The 19,038-nt window shown below is 40.9% G+C and overlaps 1 protein-coding gene across 1 annotated transcript in view; it reads right to left on the reverse strand.

Annotated features, from left to right (window-relative positions):
• diaph2 (diaphanous-related formin 2) overlaps nucleotides 1-19,038 on the reverse strand; it is a 347,468-nt gene that overhangs the window by 38,845 nt on the left and 289,585 nt on the right. The window contains 3 exon segments of the mRNA XM_034542988.1: nucleotides 333-398; nucleotides 1,693-1,785; nucleotides 15,058-15,193. Coding sequence (XP_034398879.1) covers nucleotides 333-398; nucleotides 1,693-1,785; nucleotides 15,058-15,193 — 295 coding nt within the window.

Consider the following 19,038-nt stretch of genomic DNA (forward strand, 5'->3'; position numbering starts at 1 on the left):
TTTCACAATTCTTTGTGGAATAGTTTTGACGTCATCCTATGAAACATCATATTGTCTGTGACAGTTACTATATAATGTGTTTCTTTTTTCAGTGAGCTGTGTCTGTCAAAGTGTGTTGTCTTAGTTCAATTTGTCATCCAGCTAAAGTTGTTATGGTCTTAAATCTTCCATATTAAACCTTTTCATGCTTTGCTCAGTCAAATTTAGTAACTCAGCACAGGACTCTGCATGTTGTAGACCAGCTCAGCGTGAATTTTCTGACAAGAAGGATGCGTGAGTTATGCAGCAGGAGGTGGTGGGTCGGCATTTAAATGATAGTTAAATACACACACCTAGGGTTCTGTTACCATAGTTAGCACCCGGCCAACGAGAGGATGGACTGGAAGGGCTTTGATCACCTGTAACAGTGTTGGTGATAAAAAATAAAATAAAAAAAAAACATGAAAAAAAAAAATTAAAAAGAGAAAAGGAGAAGGATGGAGAGAAAGGAAAAGAGAAAAAGGCATCAGAAGTGACACATCTCAGATATTTGGCAGAAATAAACCACTCCCAGTCTGTCAAAATCCCTTCAGGTTTGCAAAGATACTCACGCACACCTTTGGACACAGGACATTAAAACCAAACCACCACACAGACATATGGAAATAAAAAAGGTCAGTGTTCAGATATATAATTACGAGCACTATATTGCCCAAGATCATGGTAAATAAACACACACAATTAAACGTAAGAGAAAATGAATCGGGCAAAGTAGAAACGACCTGAGCGACATGTCCTGGCCACGTCACCAATCAGGTACCTTCTTACTGTCAAATGCAAATTAAAAAACAGACAGGAACCAGATTATTTTTCTGTTACTACTAATCTTCTCTTCAGCAATTTAAATGCACCTTATCTTGTAAACTACAGAGAATATCTTCTACCAATAATTATTCCGCTATTCATAACAATTGATTAATTAATCTGAAATGACTTGACAAAATGAAGAAACTTAAGTCAATCTGCATGAAACAGGCAAAGAGCAACTAGGAGTCTAACTGCTGAATAAGTATGTATTGTATTATGACTCTACAAGATATCTAATTGCAAATATTGACCAGCAACAATCTAAAAATATGGTTATGACTGCCTTAAAATGAATGCTAATTTGTACAGCTTGATTTGCAGTGGTGCGTCTGTCTGCTGCAAAACCATTAAATCCAGCCACTAGGCTGATTTTTTCTGCCTTTTGTTTTTTTCCCTGATTGCCAGTGTGGCGATCAGGCAGCACCTGTAGCTCTTCTGCAGAACTCTGACTTGCATATGAATTGACCCCGACACCCCGACTAGGTGGTACTCCTCTGGGTTCAACATGGCAGAATGGAACGTGTAAACACCAGGATTACACTAAATCACTCTCAGTCCAACTGCAGCCAGCATGACTACATTATAATAAGTGCTTCATGAATGGCAAAGGGAAAATAAATCACTCATGACCTTCACTGGGCCACATCTGAGCTTGTTTCGATGACATCTTTCTGTAAGTGCATAAGTTCCCGTACTTGTTCGTATCAGTCACAAATCCTTGAAACCAATTATAAGGACACACATACAGACAGACATACACACACAGACATGTTCAGACAGGTAGGGCTGACAGAAATAACAAAAAGTATGAATGGGACATAAATACAGTGTTCTTTAATGACTTACCATTGCGTGGTGTACGTTTTCGCCGATCACGGAAGGCTGCTCCGGACTGTAGAGCTTCCATTAGGCTATCCATCACACCAGTTTCATCTCCTTCTGTAAGAGCACAGATAACAGAGGCAAAGCTGTTTACAGGACTTACATTAACACAACTGCACATGAACGCATTGAACACAGAGAAGAACACTACTTCATTGTCTAAATCTAGGTATTCGGGTGTGGAAGCAATGGATGCTCTCTAACTAAAGATGCATGAACAATCACCTGACAGCGTGATATACAAGCCTTTTATAGAACATATGAGTGAGACAGAGGCCTGTCACTCAGGCCTGTTCTTCTCAGTACACCGCTGGGGAGGAGGAAAAATACACTTAGAGCTTAGAAACTAATACAGGCAGAGGAGCCTCAGGATGAAAGCATCCACTGATGGTCATTGACAGATATTCTTTCTGTGGCTAACGCAGGGGAGCTAAGTGCTCTTTACAAAGATTTAGTGTGGAGCCCGCTCAATACTCGGGCGCTCTATCATTGTTCAGTCAATGACACCAGGACCGGCCCTCGAAAAACATTCCCCTGGCCCACCGTTCCAGCTGTCGTGTAGCTCCATGAAACTAGAGAATTGGAGTCAGTCAGCATGGCTGAAAAGTCAGGTAGGAGACACTTGAAGTGCTATGAGGAGCAACAGCATGGCGAGCTGTGCCGACAGTGTGCGGCACACTGCTCAATGAAAACAGGGTTCAAAAACAAGCTTAGGTTCGATATCTGGGTCATCTATCTTTACGCCCCACTGCTAATGAGTCAGAGGGGCACCCTTTTTATCATTCCGGTCCAGTACAGACATTATTTTAAACTAGGATCATTAGGGTGACTTATTGTGCAGCTGGAGACTTGGCCATCAATTCTTTTGCGTACATGAGTGAACTAGCTCGTCCCCAATGTTTACCATCAGGGTCCAGGCATCTTGTTTCTCTACTGCGCTTACAGTTATGGCTGAAGGGAAACGTTCGAAAATAAGTGGAGACAACTGTGACTTTCAGCACACGGCACTTTTCCAGACGCCAGGGTGATCAATCTTTTGTTACTCGTGTGTTTTCAAAGAGACACGACACATGGACAAATTGAATTTATGGACAGGACACGTTGACACGGAATGCTTCGCGATTAATTTAGGGAAAGGCGCATATTTTGCTATTACTCGAGAAAGTCGGTGTTGCACATGTTGTCACCTTCTCCTCCAGCAACAAACCACCTAACCTGCAATCATTCAAGCGAGTAAAAGAAGACAGTACAAACTAATAATAGAAACATGTACTATGCAAATAATAATAAAAAAAGAACTCTTCACTCGTCCACACACTAATTTTGCTCTCTATCTCATTCCTTCTCTTTCTTTCTCAAGTCCTTCCCAAGGGCTACTTTGAAATCAAAGTATCTGTTCCGGCTGTGTGCTGTGCTTAAAAGCAATTCCGATTAAATCAAGCTTAATTAGACCAGCTTTATCAGAACAAAACCAAAGCCGAGCCAAGTAGTGCTTATCTCAAATTGCAGCACTACACCTCAGATAGCAAGCTCATTGGTTTTAAAAAAAGAGGGGGGGGGGGGGGGTTGTGTCTGCTTTGGACCTGAAGAACAATATGGTGAACAACTTGCAGCTACTATAACCTATCAACTCCCAAGATCTTTCGCTACTTCTTCTTATGTAGGCTAGCAAGGACACACGGTGAGGCTGACGGAAGGTAGAACGTGTTAAGTGGCAGGTAAACATTTATCCACAACCACCTTGGCACAGGGAACTTTTTGACAGCCCCTTCTTCATGGAGACCGAGACATCACAGGGGGCACCTGACACTTTGATCAATTTGTCCTACTTCTAGCTTAACTGTAGCGCAATTCATCATTTGTAATGGCCAGGACTTGTGAGCCATAGTAGTCTGGGGTTCAGCAGGAAGACTGCAGACACAAAGAACCAAAATGACTCAAATAGGAAACATACTCCCCAGTCACTCCGCAGTGCTCAATTAACTCTGTCCTGTTGGACCACCGGTAAAACTCGAGCAGGCCTTACTCCGAGCAAAAGATTGTCACAAATGAGCCTTCAAACTGTGAACGTATTAACATATATACACATTTGTGTGTATATATAACAAAGACAAGGTAAGATCTGAGTAGACAAAGAAATAAAGCTGAATATTATTTGACGACACTTATTCCAGTAATCCTCAGAACAAACTTTCTTCATCACCTATTGTAACATTGCCCACTTTAGTGGACATTTATGCCACGTTCCCACAATTACTCTTGTCTTATTTTGAGCTGTTAAACCTAGGGCACATATTCATCCTCTTCTCATTAGCAGCAGTGGTAGATTGCATGCAGGGGGAATTACAGAAAAGCTAACCTTTTATGCCCAAAGATCTTTCTCAAGAGGAAAGATCCCCTCTGCTCACAGGAAATTGCTTTCTAAATGGGTTAAGACGGGCTAAGACCCAAGACATTGACAAACCCTTCCAGTGATGAAACACCTTGGTGGGCACCTCAACAGACAGCCCCAGGGTCCTTTAATGATCTTATTAAATCTTGTGAAAGTGTGGAACATGGTTGTGGCTTTTGCACTTTTAGGTACTTTCTTAAACAGTTAAACCTTTAAGAGCAGAAATAAAGCTATGTGAAACTCTACCTCCCAGAGAGAGATGGTGTACCTATTCCATATCTTTCCCTTTGATCCCTGCCTACCTCCAGTCCCCGATTCCCCAACTCCTTTACCTGAAAATCAGGTGGACCTAGAGGCTGTGCCAAATGTAACAGTGAGCCTCGGGGATTGGCTCACTCTGCAATATATTTACAAGCGGCACTATCATGTTTTCTCATTAAAAGGGATAACAAGAGCAATGTGCTCTCAGCAGGATTGGCATACAAACTTAACACACAAGATTAGTTTTTCCCTAAGAAGAAAAAAGTAACTGTAGTAAAAGTGGAAGAAAGCGGCTGCAATGTACTATTCACCGATCCCAGAAGCTGCACACAAAGTCAAGTGTCAACAGTTGCAAGGGAGAACAGGGTGGGATAAGAAAAGAAGTAGATATAGTGAAATAGTATATAAGGAAGGATGTAGAGGAAAAATATGAGAGAGGAGGCAAAATACAGGGAGAAAGAATGCAGCTGGGGAGAAAAGTGGAGAGGGTTTCTTTGGGTGCGCCAGGCAGTGGGGTGGAGTGGGTTATTGAGAAGGACTAGTGGAGCGAGACAAGACACAAGGTCGTAAAACACCTTGCTGGCTACTCGACGGCCTGAGCCCTGTGACATTTAATTATTTCTAAAACATACAGTGCAGTATGCAAGCACAGGAACAGACATTCACCTACACTTAAACACATGCCTATGCATTTTGAGTGATCCGCATGTTGTATATTTGTAGGACTATTGGTTTGAGCTAACTAATCTAAATTTATGGGACTTGAGATTTCTCAGATGGAAGTAGATGGGTGCTTGACAAAGAAAGCCAGTGAGGGGTGGATAGATAGTTGGATGGGGCCAGATAGAGAGCGTACTCCAACTAATGTCAGCAGGATGACCTCTACTCACGGCTGCTCATGGCAAGATCAGTTAGAGGAGACACAGACATCTAGCCAAGTCATTCAGAAACCCAATGCTACATCGAAGCTTTAAATCCACAGACAAGGACCACTTAGGAATCAAACAAACAAGCTTAAATTATGCAAAACCTGACATCTTATTTGTTTATGTGGGCCAATTACAATCAGTCATCTACAACAATCAAAATAGAGTAAGTGTAAAAGAACAGCTGTCGGCTCGAAAACGTGACAAAGCCTTTCACTCAATCATCCAAGCAGAACATGTATTTGAATGAAATGCTGGGCTTTTTTCTTAAACACCTAACGCATGGCATTCATATAATTACGCAGCAGTGTCAACAAAGCTTGTTCATAAATTCAATTGGCTATCTGTCATCTCTGCATGTTGTGCAGGGGAGAAAAAAACACAGTAGATCGATAGAGAACTCAATTTCTAATGGCTCACATGCAGCCTTCATGATTCATGGGGGAAAAGAGAGACAAATAATTCTTAGAATTCATGAAAGCTTTTGTCTGATACACCCGGGTTTCTAATATAATGGCAAATTATGACATCTTTTATGTCGCGAGTAAAACTAGTAGCAACAGTGGCATGCTAATTGAAAAGATAAATAACAGTGTGAGCATACAAAAAAATGACATTTATCATTGTCACATATTTTAATCAATCACAGCTATATATCTGAGTTTATAAAAGCGTGGTGCACTCCTCAAACAAATTCAAGTGTTTAACATAAGGAACATTGGGCATAGGCGAGATGTCTATTATCCAGTACTATCCACTCTTCCAGCAGTCAATTCCTGAGTTTAATTTGCACTGTAATGAGATATAATGAGTGCTTACAGGCCTTGTGCTTGATGAATTAAAACCACTGTGAGAAAGGAAAGCAGTGAGAGTTTAACCTCAGCCAAGTCGCCCTCCACGACTCCAGTAGAACAGATTAGAAAGAACAGGAAGAATCACGACGAGAGGAACACGTCGTTACAAGTTTCTTTTTGCTCGCTGCAGATTGTTGTTGAACACATTTGAGCCCATCTGTTCCCCCACAGAGAGTCACCTGTGCAATTAACCTGGACCATTAGCCGTGAAACAAAGGACTCGGTGGAGGGGGTGGAGGAGGGGGGCTGCTGCTTTATGGCCAGGTGGAGAGGCAACAACCACACTTTCTTTTAATCTCGTCCCCCTCTTTCTACTCTCACTTGCATTGCACCTGGTTTTGTGTTCCTTCCACATCTGAATTCAGGCTCAGCCACCTAGACATACACAACCACCTGCATCACTCTGTCCTCATACTCTGGCCGCTCTGGTGTCTACTCTCTTACTGTCTGGCTTTGAGTGGAGTCATCCCCTCCCTTCGCCCTCTTACCTGCAATCCCAGCAGCTCCTAAGGCCTGGGCCGACATAGACCATACTGCCACAGAAAGCACAGAGAACTCAAGTGCCCGAAGGACAGCAGTCATGCACCCGTTAGATGTCTTTCCTTTGTTTTTCACTCTCGCCCCTTCTTTTTTTTTTTTTTTTTTCTCCATCTCCCTGCAGTCCAACCACCCAACCCTGACAAAAGCTTTGACACAATGGTCCGAGAAACTTTTCAGACAGGCCTGTAATTTGTAGGTGTGTGTGTTTACTAGGCTACTTCAGCGAAACCGAGAGGAGGAAAAAGGGGAACGGAAGGGTAAGATGGCTAATAAAAAAGAACGATTTGCTTGCTGATTCATCTGAATTGTTTTACTGTAACAACTTGATGGGCAAACCCACTCACGTCCTCCCTAACTCAATTAGGGATGCTCCCACAACCCTCCATTCCAGGGGAATGGCAGAGTAGCTTCTACTTTTCTCTTGATATGAGGCCCTGTGTGGCGCCAGGGTCAGTCGGGGGAGAGGAAGGGAAAATGTGGAGAAGGCAGAATGTCTTGAAGACAGGAAAGGTGGGTGAGAGGTGTATTGTGTTTCAAATGCACGAAGTAGAGACACAAGTGTTGAAGCTCGGCCGGCCTGGTCACTGCAGGCCTGATCCCATACGCTGAAAGAAAGAGATGTCCTGGCTGTGGGAAACGTGGGGAGAAGTTGGATGTCGACAAGGGAGAGATGAAAGTGGATTAGCCGCCGTGGCGATTTGCATTCTGTGGTGGAACGAAAGCCCCTGCGATGCCCCGAATAGCTGGATGCATGAATAAGTAAACAAACAAAAACAAAAATAAACCCTCCATCTGGATGGATGCTGCCAGGCCCCAAGTGAGAAACAGTAGGGAGGGGAGGTTGGAAGATGGGAAGGGGGGAAAGAGAGACGCATGCAATGTAGTAGTCACCCTACTCTGGTGCTTAGGCTATAATTTACCTCTACTGCCTGCGGCCCCACCCCCCAGTTACCATATTGCTCTCACCATCTATCCACTGCTCCTGTCTAGTCTGCCCAGTAACTCCACCAACACACAAGGGAGAGCTCCAACACAGCACTGACAGATGTTAAGTTGACACACTTTCTCTCGGCCACATGGGGTCAACATGTCAGGGTGCCAGCAGGACCACAAGAGCCTGTCACAGCAGAGTAGACCACTATTGACAATTGGCTTTCTCCGTAGGCTAGGTCATGCTAAATGTAGCTGCAATATGGGAACCCTGAACTGTACACATTATTACTGCAGTTTCACACCAGGGGTTAATGGTGTCAGTGTGAAATGATCAACATGTGTGGTCTTACAGCACAATCTTATTATTCTCATCATATTCAACTTTCATTTGCGCCCGTGAAATTAAAGTTTCTGTTTCAGTGGTTAGACGTGTTTCTCTCTTTTTTTCTTTTACTTCATCTAATAGAATCCAGAGACAAGCCCAACATGTATATCAATTACTCTGACTTTAAATCTTGAAGAACACTTTGTATCTCTCATATTTCAATGTTAAAAGATGAATCGAAAAACACGGCGGATGTGTTTAAAATCACATTTTCTCATTGAGTAATTTATATACAAATGATCATTATGGAGGTGGAGTATTCCTTTCATCCTCAAGGTTAGTGATGGACTGCTTAGTGAAAGATACTTTCTGTGTTTCAGCGGTTAGTGCGCTGGTTAGATGAAGAGGTGCAGGTGACATTTCTATTGTTTGGGTGAACCTCAAACCTCTTAACAGCCTTTACTGGCCCGAACAGCCCTGAACCATTGCCAACACCCCAGGGTCTGATCACAGTATGTGGCAAGGCATCATAACTGTACAGACTTTTGGCATAAATGAATCAGGTTAGTACAATGACGGGGAAGTCAAAGAGGCTTTGGCATGTGGAAGTATATTGAGATACTTTAAACATGTTGGGTTTCATCCATCCAGAGCAGTACAGTATACCCATTTTACATGCGTGGCATATTTGGATAGAGGATGCAGAGTTTTGGAATGCAGATCAAAATAACATCTGAACCAAAAACAATTGGGCTGTTTGCATTAGTGAAAGGCGGTGTGATGTCTGGGGAAGCTATATGGGTTCGACAATGGGATTGGACGGTCTATGTAGTGAAAGTAATTAGGTGGGATTGACTATAAAGTGACTGGAGAGGTCCGGATCTGGGAGGGGAAATTATATGACATTTGAACCGTCCACAAATTAACGAGATTCAACTGCACCAGAGCTGAGTTCACCACGAAGAAGAAGAACATTTAAGAAAGCATTGGGATGAGAGCACAGAACATGGTGGGATGAGTATAGTGAATGTGAGACACCGACAGAGAGGCACACAGATTGGAATAAGAGGGGGAAAACAACAGGAAAGAGATATCTGATGCATGTCTCACTTCCTTGATTGTGACCGTAACTAAATTAAGTTAAAGATAAAAGATAAAAAGGATTAAAAGCTTTAAGGTGCAATGCCCTTAGTGTTCTATGTCTTTCTCTCTATACTGAGTGCCACAAGACTTTAAAAAATAAATTAAAAAACACATAATTACTGCAAGAAGCAGAAAGACAACATGAGAGAGAATATTCCCTGATGTTGCCTTTAATTGCTATTGAACTATGGTATTTATCATAGAATATTAAAAGGCTTCCGATGAAGCCAAGCTTGTTTTCCTCATGCTGACATATATCGTTAAAAATGCATTGGCCATGGTACAATCTGAGAGGATGAGTATCTTATTGTAGTACTTTCACTTTCAACATGACATTTTGCTGTCAATCAGATGTTGTTAATGCTAGCATGCCATTTGTTTATGAATAATTCTCTTATTCTGCAAGTTTCTATTCATGTGGTTTGCTCTTAGTTGAGATGCAGTGAGCCATATTCTGTGCGGCATCATCGCCTTGGGGCAGATTCCAAATACGACCGGAGATATAGCACATCTAATATGCTGTTATTTATTAGAATGGGTGTATGACAGCAGATAATCCTGGTGCCCTTGTTCCCATCTTTCAAGGTAATGATGGAATTCACCAATCCATAATCAGGAGTTCCAGAGCATGCCTTGCACATCCTGCACTCTGGAGCGACAGCTCAAATGCAAGGACAAAGAAAAAAAGCAATTTGCTCAGAGTTTGGCATTCCACTGCAGTAACATCCATATGCAGATGTAGCGCGAAAGATCCTTCATTTTTATAACTCATCAGATACTACAAATATATAACGCGGCATGAAAGCCATCAGTGGCGTGACAAAGAAATGACACTTAAGGGAATAAACAGGCAGCAAATTCAGAGGCATTTTTGCCATAAATCATCATTACATCCTGGAAAGGTCTGTCCTTGTTTGTTATATTCTGTGGCGAACATGAAGGTCAGCTTTAGCTTCCTAATACCTGCTTCATTTCCCAAGCTAAGCTGAAGAATGGTGAGTCTTCGAAGAAACATTTCTCCATAAGTTTATGACCTTCACGCCGCTGTAAGGCTATCTCCCCTGGTGATATTGTTTGCCATGTCGACTGTGCTGCGGAGACACTATGCAAACTTAGCGAGCTAACCCCGACCACCCCGCTGCGGCCTGTCAGCCCTTGTTTATGATCACCTAGCTGGCATGGCTGCGACGCAGGTATGCCCTGGCCTTCCGGCAGCTGTCAGTGTCACACAAAGCCATCAATCCACATCTCAGCCACTGTTACTGCTGACAGCGCTCTGTCGGCCACAGCCAGTCAGACAACTGCATGGCGATATGTCAATTTAGTTTAGCATGCCACACTAATAGACAATTTAATTTGGAAAATGTGCGTTAGTAGACAAAAGAAATAACATCCAGAACTGTCTTTCAGGAAAATGCAGACAGTACAAACCGTAGGAGAAATAGACAAGATACTGTGGTGAGGACATGCTGGCTTCATATAATCAATACGGGTGATCTAAATAAACTCCATTAGCCTCTACAAACAGTTGAATATTAGCTTGTGTGGATGTGGATCCTAAATGTTTATTACCTAGCAAATGCTACGCGTTAATCTTCTTAGAAGCACATTTAAATGTCTAAAAAGGACTGATGTGTAAAAACATTCAAACACTGAAATGCAGCCGAAACTAACTTATTTTGATTTGTATTTAGTAAACAGAATGCTTTTTTTTGAGAAGAGCCCACGTTTATTTATGTCAACATACCCTAGTTCATCCTCAGCGTGTGAAAGGTTGACAAGAAGGATGCATAAATAGAAGCTGCAGGCCCATCATTGTCAACATGCCAACCGCTCTCTGCAGAGAATCAGAGGCACATGGAGACCTCGTCGCATGATGCCTTGATGAATGTGAATAAACACCCAGACAACTATTAACAGCACCAACAAAAAAGCTTTTGGAGTAAAAGGAAGACGCTAAGTAAATTGAAATAGAAATATAAGACTATTTAACTTATAATGAACAATAAACCATACGCTGCAAGCAGGGTCTTAAATTCTTGGACATTTTGTAAAAAAATCTAAGGCTGTTTTGCTTTGAGATGTTTAATATAATAAGACCAATGTTTCCTATTAATGGGCTCAGTATCTTTTATATATCAGTGGACACAACTTCCAGCTGTTGTGTGAACAAAGACGACCACATTAAAGATGATAATGATGTGTGTTCAATAGTTATATTAACACCTTGACATAACATATTTTCCACTATAATATTCTATATATTCCCTCAGAGCAACTCGCTGTATATGGGTCTGCATTCTGCTGGCGTCTGCAAGCTGTTGCAAGAATGGATTGAAGCGGCTGAATGGGCTCTAATTCATACAGGGAAAAAGTATCACTTTGCAGGTAACATTTTGTCATAAAGGCAGCATCTGTGGAGCATCTTAATGTGTTTTGAAGGTTCCAATATTACTGTCTCGTCCATTTTAATAGTTATTTGGAGATAGTTTGTTCAACAAGTTTTTGTCCCAATAAAATAATCATACTTTGATAGCTTAGATTCATTACAAAAATTGTTTCCTTTCATAGATAAATCCAGTTGGATTGCATTTAATGTGTGTAGCTGGGTAAGGTAGCAGACTGTTTGTGCACCCATAAAAGGTGTTGTAAAACTTGCAGGCTCCAACCAATATGCTCCTGAACTGGATATTCCTCAGGTTGGCAATAACAATGTTTTTCAGAGGTTTATATGGTGAAGTAGGCTGTGGCACGAGCTACTACAACTTTTAACATACTGAAAACCATACTGTATAAAGTAGGCCTGAGCAAAGTTGACAGTAAATATGTTAAACACAGAGTTCTTCACAATTTCTCTGTGGTTCAGCACCTGGGAAAATTGCCTGGACTAAATAAAATGTTCAAATAACTTTTTGTTGTCCTTGTTTGTTTATTTATATGTGCCTAATGCCAAGCTGCATTGTGCTCAAAGCGGCATGTGCGCTTTCCGGCTGTGTTCAAAGCTTAGTGGATTTGACTGGGGTACACAGTTGACATGTGGGTGCAGACACTTGCCCCAGACGGGGGCACTGACCCCGGTGATGCCGGCCGAGTATGCGACCACAGGGGCTGCTACTCCTCGCACAGGCCTTAGAGAAACAAAGTCCAGATGCTCTTGCATGCTCCGAATCCTGACACACTCGGCATGCTGCTTGCAACATTGTTTCATATTGTTTCATATTTTTTCATAGGGAAAAGAAGAAAAAAAAAGAATCCCGCTGTGATGAACCACCATTCTAAACCATCTTTAAACAGAAGCATTAGTTTGGGTTTATTCTGCAGTGTTCAACAGTTATTTCCAGTGAAGTAAAGCAATTTGGTAAATGTTGAACATCTGGTCAGTTCAAGAGAATATGGAAATCCACTTAGAGCAAATTAAAACAAATGGGGTGAGCGGGTAATGATTTCATAAGCAATTTCCTACATGAGGCTTTCTAATACTTTACAAGAAAAACACGTTTAGCTCTGCACTTGTCTCATCTATCAATCATGCTTGTTGAAGAACTGCACATATCAATGCATTTACAGAGGGTATAATCTCAAGTTTGATCAAATAGGTGAAAAATATATACCTTATTCTTTTTAAATCTGTTACCTAAAAGCATTTGTCTGCTTTCCCTCCCCCACCCTAGTGCAATCCTGGCACAAGCTGAATTAATTAAACTCTCATTAAATATGCATTTCATTGTTAATCATTTGCAAGCGAAGAGGATTAGGTCGCAATTTGTGAAATTACATCAAATCTACCCCCTCTCAAAAATAGCCTCTTTAAATTGCACCAAACACAATAGTATGATCCATCAAAAAGTCTTAGCAATAAAATCAGTAAATCCATTAAAGAGACATTAACCTGTACTTAATTATTATAATACAATGGCCATATGTTTACTCCATCTGTTAATGCTTATGGATTTATAAGCATACAAGCTATAAAACTGTACTACATGTTGGTCAACAATCCTATGTATCTGTCTGAAACCAAGGTTAGGATCAAAACTGGAGATCTATTTCAACGCATCAATTAGCCTTTCAACCTTTAAAATGTGAAATTAATGTGGAAAATGTTCGCACATGATTAATTAATGGAACGAGGAATTTAAAAAAAGCCCTCGTTGTGCCGAACGCTACCTTATTTTCATCAACCTTCACAGAAAACATGGCTGATGTTCGGCATGCAATATTGATGTGAAAAGGCTCCTCAAATAACTAACTCAAAATATCTGAAGCACGGAGACTTTTTAGAACAGAAAGGGAGAGAGATGAGCCAAGACTCTCAAGCCAAGGCTGTCAACTGAGAGAAGTGGAAGCAGAGAAAAGAAAGATGTGCAACAAGAAAACACTGAATATGCTGCTATGTGTGTTCCAACCAAAAAGCTTAAAGAGAAACCGAGAGAACACAAGAGCGGAATACCAAGCTTGCTGTAACCTTCAACCTGCTTCTGGCTCAAGTTCAGATTTCCATTCACAGCATCCATTAAAAGACCTCCACATCTGATTGTCCTCTCTCTGATTGCGTTAGAGACAAGTTAGTACACAGACCGGGAACTATTCAAGGTTTAATGAACATGTGTAGTCAACGCAGGTAGGAAACATTGAAAGTGTAAACAAAGTAGCTTGGGTTTAGCATAGCTTTGAATTCAAGCGTGTATTTCATGACTGCCAAGGTCATTGTGATCGTGACAGTCCAACAAGCTAGGTGTTGGTGTGGAGGACAATCCCCACTATCTCCAAGGCTGCAGGCTACGTTGCCCATGTCATCCTCATGTTTTATTCATGCAAGTCATATTATGGCTTTCAGAAACTGAGATCAAAATCTGCTCTGGTAGAAATATTTAATATCATACCTACATCATCTGGTTAGCCAGCATGAGAGAGAAGGGTAGACAGACCCCTTCAGCTCAGCCATGTTGGATTATTAAAAGTGAAGCTTTCAAAGAGGTCACTGCTCAGGGTAAAAAAAAAAGGAAAAAAAAAGAAATGAAGAAGCTGAACCATGCATCAATTATCTGGGAGCGTTTGTGGCATACGTAAGACTGTCTTGTCACATTTCCCCATGTGGCTGAGCTACAGAGAAGTCCTTGGCTGACGCTGACATTTAGAAGCTGGTGAATTGTGGAAATCCCAGGCTGTTTGTCAAAAAATTGGACAAAAGACCACACACGCTACTTGCAAAGCCCCATCAGGCTTGAAATTCCTTCTCAATGTCATTGGTATAACAAGACACAGGCATCCAGCTCTGTTGCTCTAATTGTTCATGTCTGAACAACTGCAACTTCCACTGATCAATACATGGTTTACTGGTATCGCTGGAGGACAATAGAGTAATTCCAGCGGTTAACAACAAATACAGCGTGCTGCCTGCAAATGGTCTTAGACTGGAGAAATGATTATTTATCTGTTGCGTTGATTGCACATGACCGGTGATGAAAACGAATAACAACAGCATGAGAAGCGCTATCGAGAGCCACAGTCAGCCTCTTTTATAAGGCAACCACAGTGAGGACTTAAACAAAGTACTTGTAAATATAAATAGACTACATTTCAATAACTGGTACTATTACGGAATTATAGCTATTCGTTGTTATGTTAAATCTTTAGAAATGCATATTGCAGGAGAGAATGTTGTATTTGGCTAAATGTACCATGACAAAAAAAGAAGAAGAAAAAGTATCTAAAAGTAGCATCATCGATGTGTTGTTTGGGAGCATCGTATTGGCTATGGGAGTAAGTATGAGATTTCGTTACAGCTGAAAAAGATGACTCCTCCCAACTCCTCCACTTTATTGTCTTCCTTCAGAGTTCAAATCTGTGTGAAGCACAATTCCATGAAAGCCCCTTTCTATCTTCCTGTTCTCCTCGTCCTAACTCCCCACCTGCCTCCCCGTCTCTGCGGTGGATGGGGGGGAAGTGGCGTACCTTTGTTCATGTCAATCAGCTGCTTCTTCTTCTGCTGCCGCTCCTGCTTCTCCCGCTCTGCTTTCTCCTTCGCCAGCTTGGCTCTCTTGATCTTCTCCTCCATCTCCCTCTTCTTGTGGTTCTCCTTCACTGCTTCCTGATGAGGCACACACACACACACACACACACACAAACAGACAGACATAATCAGAATCCGTCTCCTGCCCCCCCCCCCCCCACAACTCTTTTAGTGTCTTCGCTACTGTATAGTGTTCAGAAGCAGCAGCCTGCCATCAGCAAATTCCTATTCAGAGAAGGGTTTGATAGTTAGAGATAAGCTGCTGGAATAAACAATATATCGTCCCTTTTTAATACAAGTGTATTTGTCTGCGAGGCTTCTGCACCGCTTTACATATTTTCAATGACACACAGAGCTGGTTTGTTGTCAAACATACATCAATATAGCTCTCAAAAAAAGGCTAGATGATCGTACACATGTACCATGCAAGGATATTTCCTTTGACAATATGGGGGAGCCATAACATGAGAAAAGAGTAGCAGCAGTGTGCCAGTCTCCGAGGACAGAGACAGAGATATAATATTGTCCTCCTCCTTCGTGACCGGCTGAAATGTCAGAAAGGAGTCAGAGAAAGAGAGATAATCAACGGTACGGATTCAGCCTTTACAAATGTGTCAGTTTGTTCTTGTGCCAACAGAGAGTAAGATGCAACCATGTGACCTTTGGAGACAACACAATGTTCTCTCATCCCAGGCCTGTGGCAGAGTGCTTGACAGGACCCATCATAGGTGTTATGCATGAGAGAGGACATACTGTATATAGGTACACTCATATAAGTGTGTGCCTATGCTGTCCACGGGCATCTGTGTGATTCTGCTCATCTGTGATGTTCTCCCTTATGTATGCATATGTGTGTGTGTTTGTGTGTGTGTAAGTAAAGGCATGGCCCTGTTTGTGCACTGATATAATAAGTGGCGACAGTAGCCCCCTCCCATCTAATGCCCCTGTGGTGCTGATGTGTGCGTCGTGTTGGCAGCTAAGACAGAGGGATTACAGGGATTGTGGGGAAGGAACAAGGTAAGAGCAGCTCATGATGCCAGTCAATAGTAGAGCTTTGCTCCATGTCCAAGGACACAAGCCCTCATTGTCACTGTCTCCTTGTTGGACGACAAGGGCAATGAGAGAGAGAGAGAGAGGGGGAGAGAGCAGAATAATAACAGGGAGTGAACGTGTTTTTTGTAATATGTGCATTACGAGACTATAAGGGACGTCTTGCTTCGTCAGCTGTCGGTGAACACTCAAAATCAAGCTACATTCTATCACCACATCACGGCTGTGTAAACGATGCAGCTACAATCTATGAGGGCTATCGACTGTGTGCACTTTGCTGCTCTTTTGAATTAGAGTGGATGAGAGCTGTGATGTATATCCAGCGACGAAATAGTTAACGTGTGCATTTTGTTCAAGTGATGGGCAGCACTGGCAACACAAATCAGATTGATTACTGTCCTCGTCCACTGTCAGGTCATTTTGGAGGTAATATCGCTGCATTGCTCAGCGTCTACAGAATAAATTGGACGATAAATTATGCAGATTACAAATACAATCCTGCCGGCTAAACTTATTTTAAACAAACAACTAATTCTGACTGTAAACATGATTATGCAATGTAATTATGTTGCTCTAATCACACAGCACTGCTAATTGCCATAGCAACAAATGTGTTTTCACTGATCTCTTGATTTTCCCTTTGCCATTCTCTTTGACGGCCTCTATTTTGCCGTTGGCAACAACTGATTGTATCAGGTCTCATTTTCTTGCCAACACTATTTTATAGGAGGACATGCAATAGATAAACAATCCTTGTGGGATGTGTTTAAAAAAAAAAAAAAGATTTAAACCTCATCTGAACAAAATACAAGATATGGTTTCTCTCAAATTTATTTGTATGATTGTTTAAAAATATTTGTAGAAAAAAAAAATCCAGCGTTTTCGTTTAGTCTCTTAAGTACTTTCATCTACTAAAGATCAAAGTATGATATATCATTTTAGGTGACCATAGAAACAGGTTATTTTGGGCATCTTTCTGTTGTATAAAATCATCACAGCAGTTATGGTGCCACCCGATGAGAGCTTAATTATGTATTGAAGTGAAAACCATCTAGTGTCTACTTTGAACTTCTACTTGAGCTAAACAAAATATACATTTATAATACCTATTCATTCCCACAGTCTACTCAATACTTATTCACTTATGTGGTCTTGAAACATTACATAATTAAGAAGCACAGAACAAAAATAAATATTACATATGAAATCAAATAAGTTGTATGAATTATCTGGTTTTTCAACAAATGTAATCTCCTTCAGTCCATGTCATTGGGAAAAATACTGAATCCAAATTGCACCGGAAGGCAGTGCCATCGGTATGTGTGTGTGTGTTCTTGTACTTCTATCCCGGTGGGGACTTGTACCTGAGTGCACACAGACCCATGGAGAAATGAGGTTCCCACCGGCAGACTCCTCCCACGAGCTTCAAAACAGAGTCTAGACACGCCTCAAGCTGCAAGGCATTTTCAAGACAGAAATCTTTGTGACTATGTATGAATGCACCCCTATAATTTACACGGAGTTGCACCTCATGACTTCAGTTGTTCTGGAAGTGTGCATCGCTGTTTGTTCACTCTCTTACTTCCATTGGTCAGAAGTAGTATTACAGTTTGGGAATGCATTTTAAACTTTGTATCTTTTGCTACATTTGTATAAATAAATACACAAATAAATAGATAGAAAAATCAATACGTAATATCAATATTGATATTGATATAGTTGCTATTAATATTTAATGTGTTATAATATTTTAGTATCATCTTATCATTGATATTAATAACAATAACAGAAATAATAATAATGTATCTAAAAGTCTATATTTGATTTCTTATGAATATCAGTGGTGTAACATTCAAATTTGTGATTTTGGGCTGTAAGAAATATATTTATTCATTATATATTTTAGCATGCTATAGCGTTCTGTCAGTCAACAATTAATACATTCAGAAAACAGATGTATCTAGCAGATTAAGTGCTTTTAGAACCTGAAATATGGAACAACGTCTACTATTACAGAGCCAGTGTGCAGTGCAACAGTGTTCCTAGATGGCTCTAAAAATGACAATGTAGATGAAAATATGAAAACAACTCTGTAATCCCAGATTTAAAATAGTTTAACGACTGAATTGAACTGAATTTAATTTAATTGAGCGAGAGATGAATAGATGAATATTCTATTGAAGAATTCTCTGATTGCAGCATTTCAGCTTTGTTATCTTTAAAAGAGCTGAGATGCTCAATAGGACACAGCATATGTGTTGGGAGGTCAACCAGATCATATCCCCAAACTGGTAAAACATGTTGTGGAGATCCACATACACACAAAAAGCTTTGAAGTACCTGCATTTGTGTGTGTGTGTGTGTGTGTGAATGAACAATTTGATTAGATCCTGATCTGGTTGGCATCTCGTAGGCAGCCTCTGCCATTAGTGAAAAGCGCTCTGAGTGGTTGGACTAGAAAGTATCTATGAATGCAATTCCATTTACCATAGAGGTTCATTCATTCAATTACATTCAATATTATTTGTTCAGCCCACTATTAAAAAATTGTCCTCAGAGTACATACAACATCCTCTGTCCTTGGACACAAGGATCACTTACAAGCTTTTCCAGAAATATTGACCACATTACATGGCTTTCTGTGATGACAGGTTTTATTAATGTTTCTTAGATACTGCGGCAGATATTTTTGCTTTGAGTATAAGAGATGTTTGGAAGAAGAAATAAAATGACCCACTTTATTTTTAGTACTGCTACCAATCAACAAATGGAGAATTATGTTTGCAAACTAAATAATCAAATTCTTATAAATATATATATTTTTTTTCAACAAAAAAAATAAAGATTAAACCCACACAGGCATGTATTTTTGG

This window comes from Cyclopterus lumpus, chromosome 10 (assembly GCF_009769545.1).
Source record: "Cyclopterus lumpus isolate fCycLum1 chromosome 10, fCycLum1.pri, whole genome shotgun sequence".
NCBI classification, from domain to species: domain Eukaryota; kingdom Metazoa; phylum Chordata; class Actinopteri; order Perciformes; family Cyclopteridae; genus Cyclopterus; species Cyclopterus lumpus.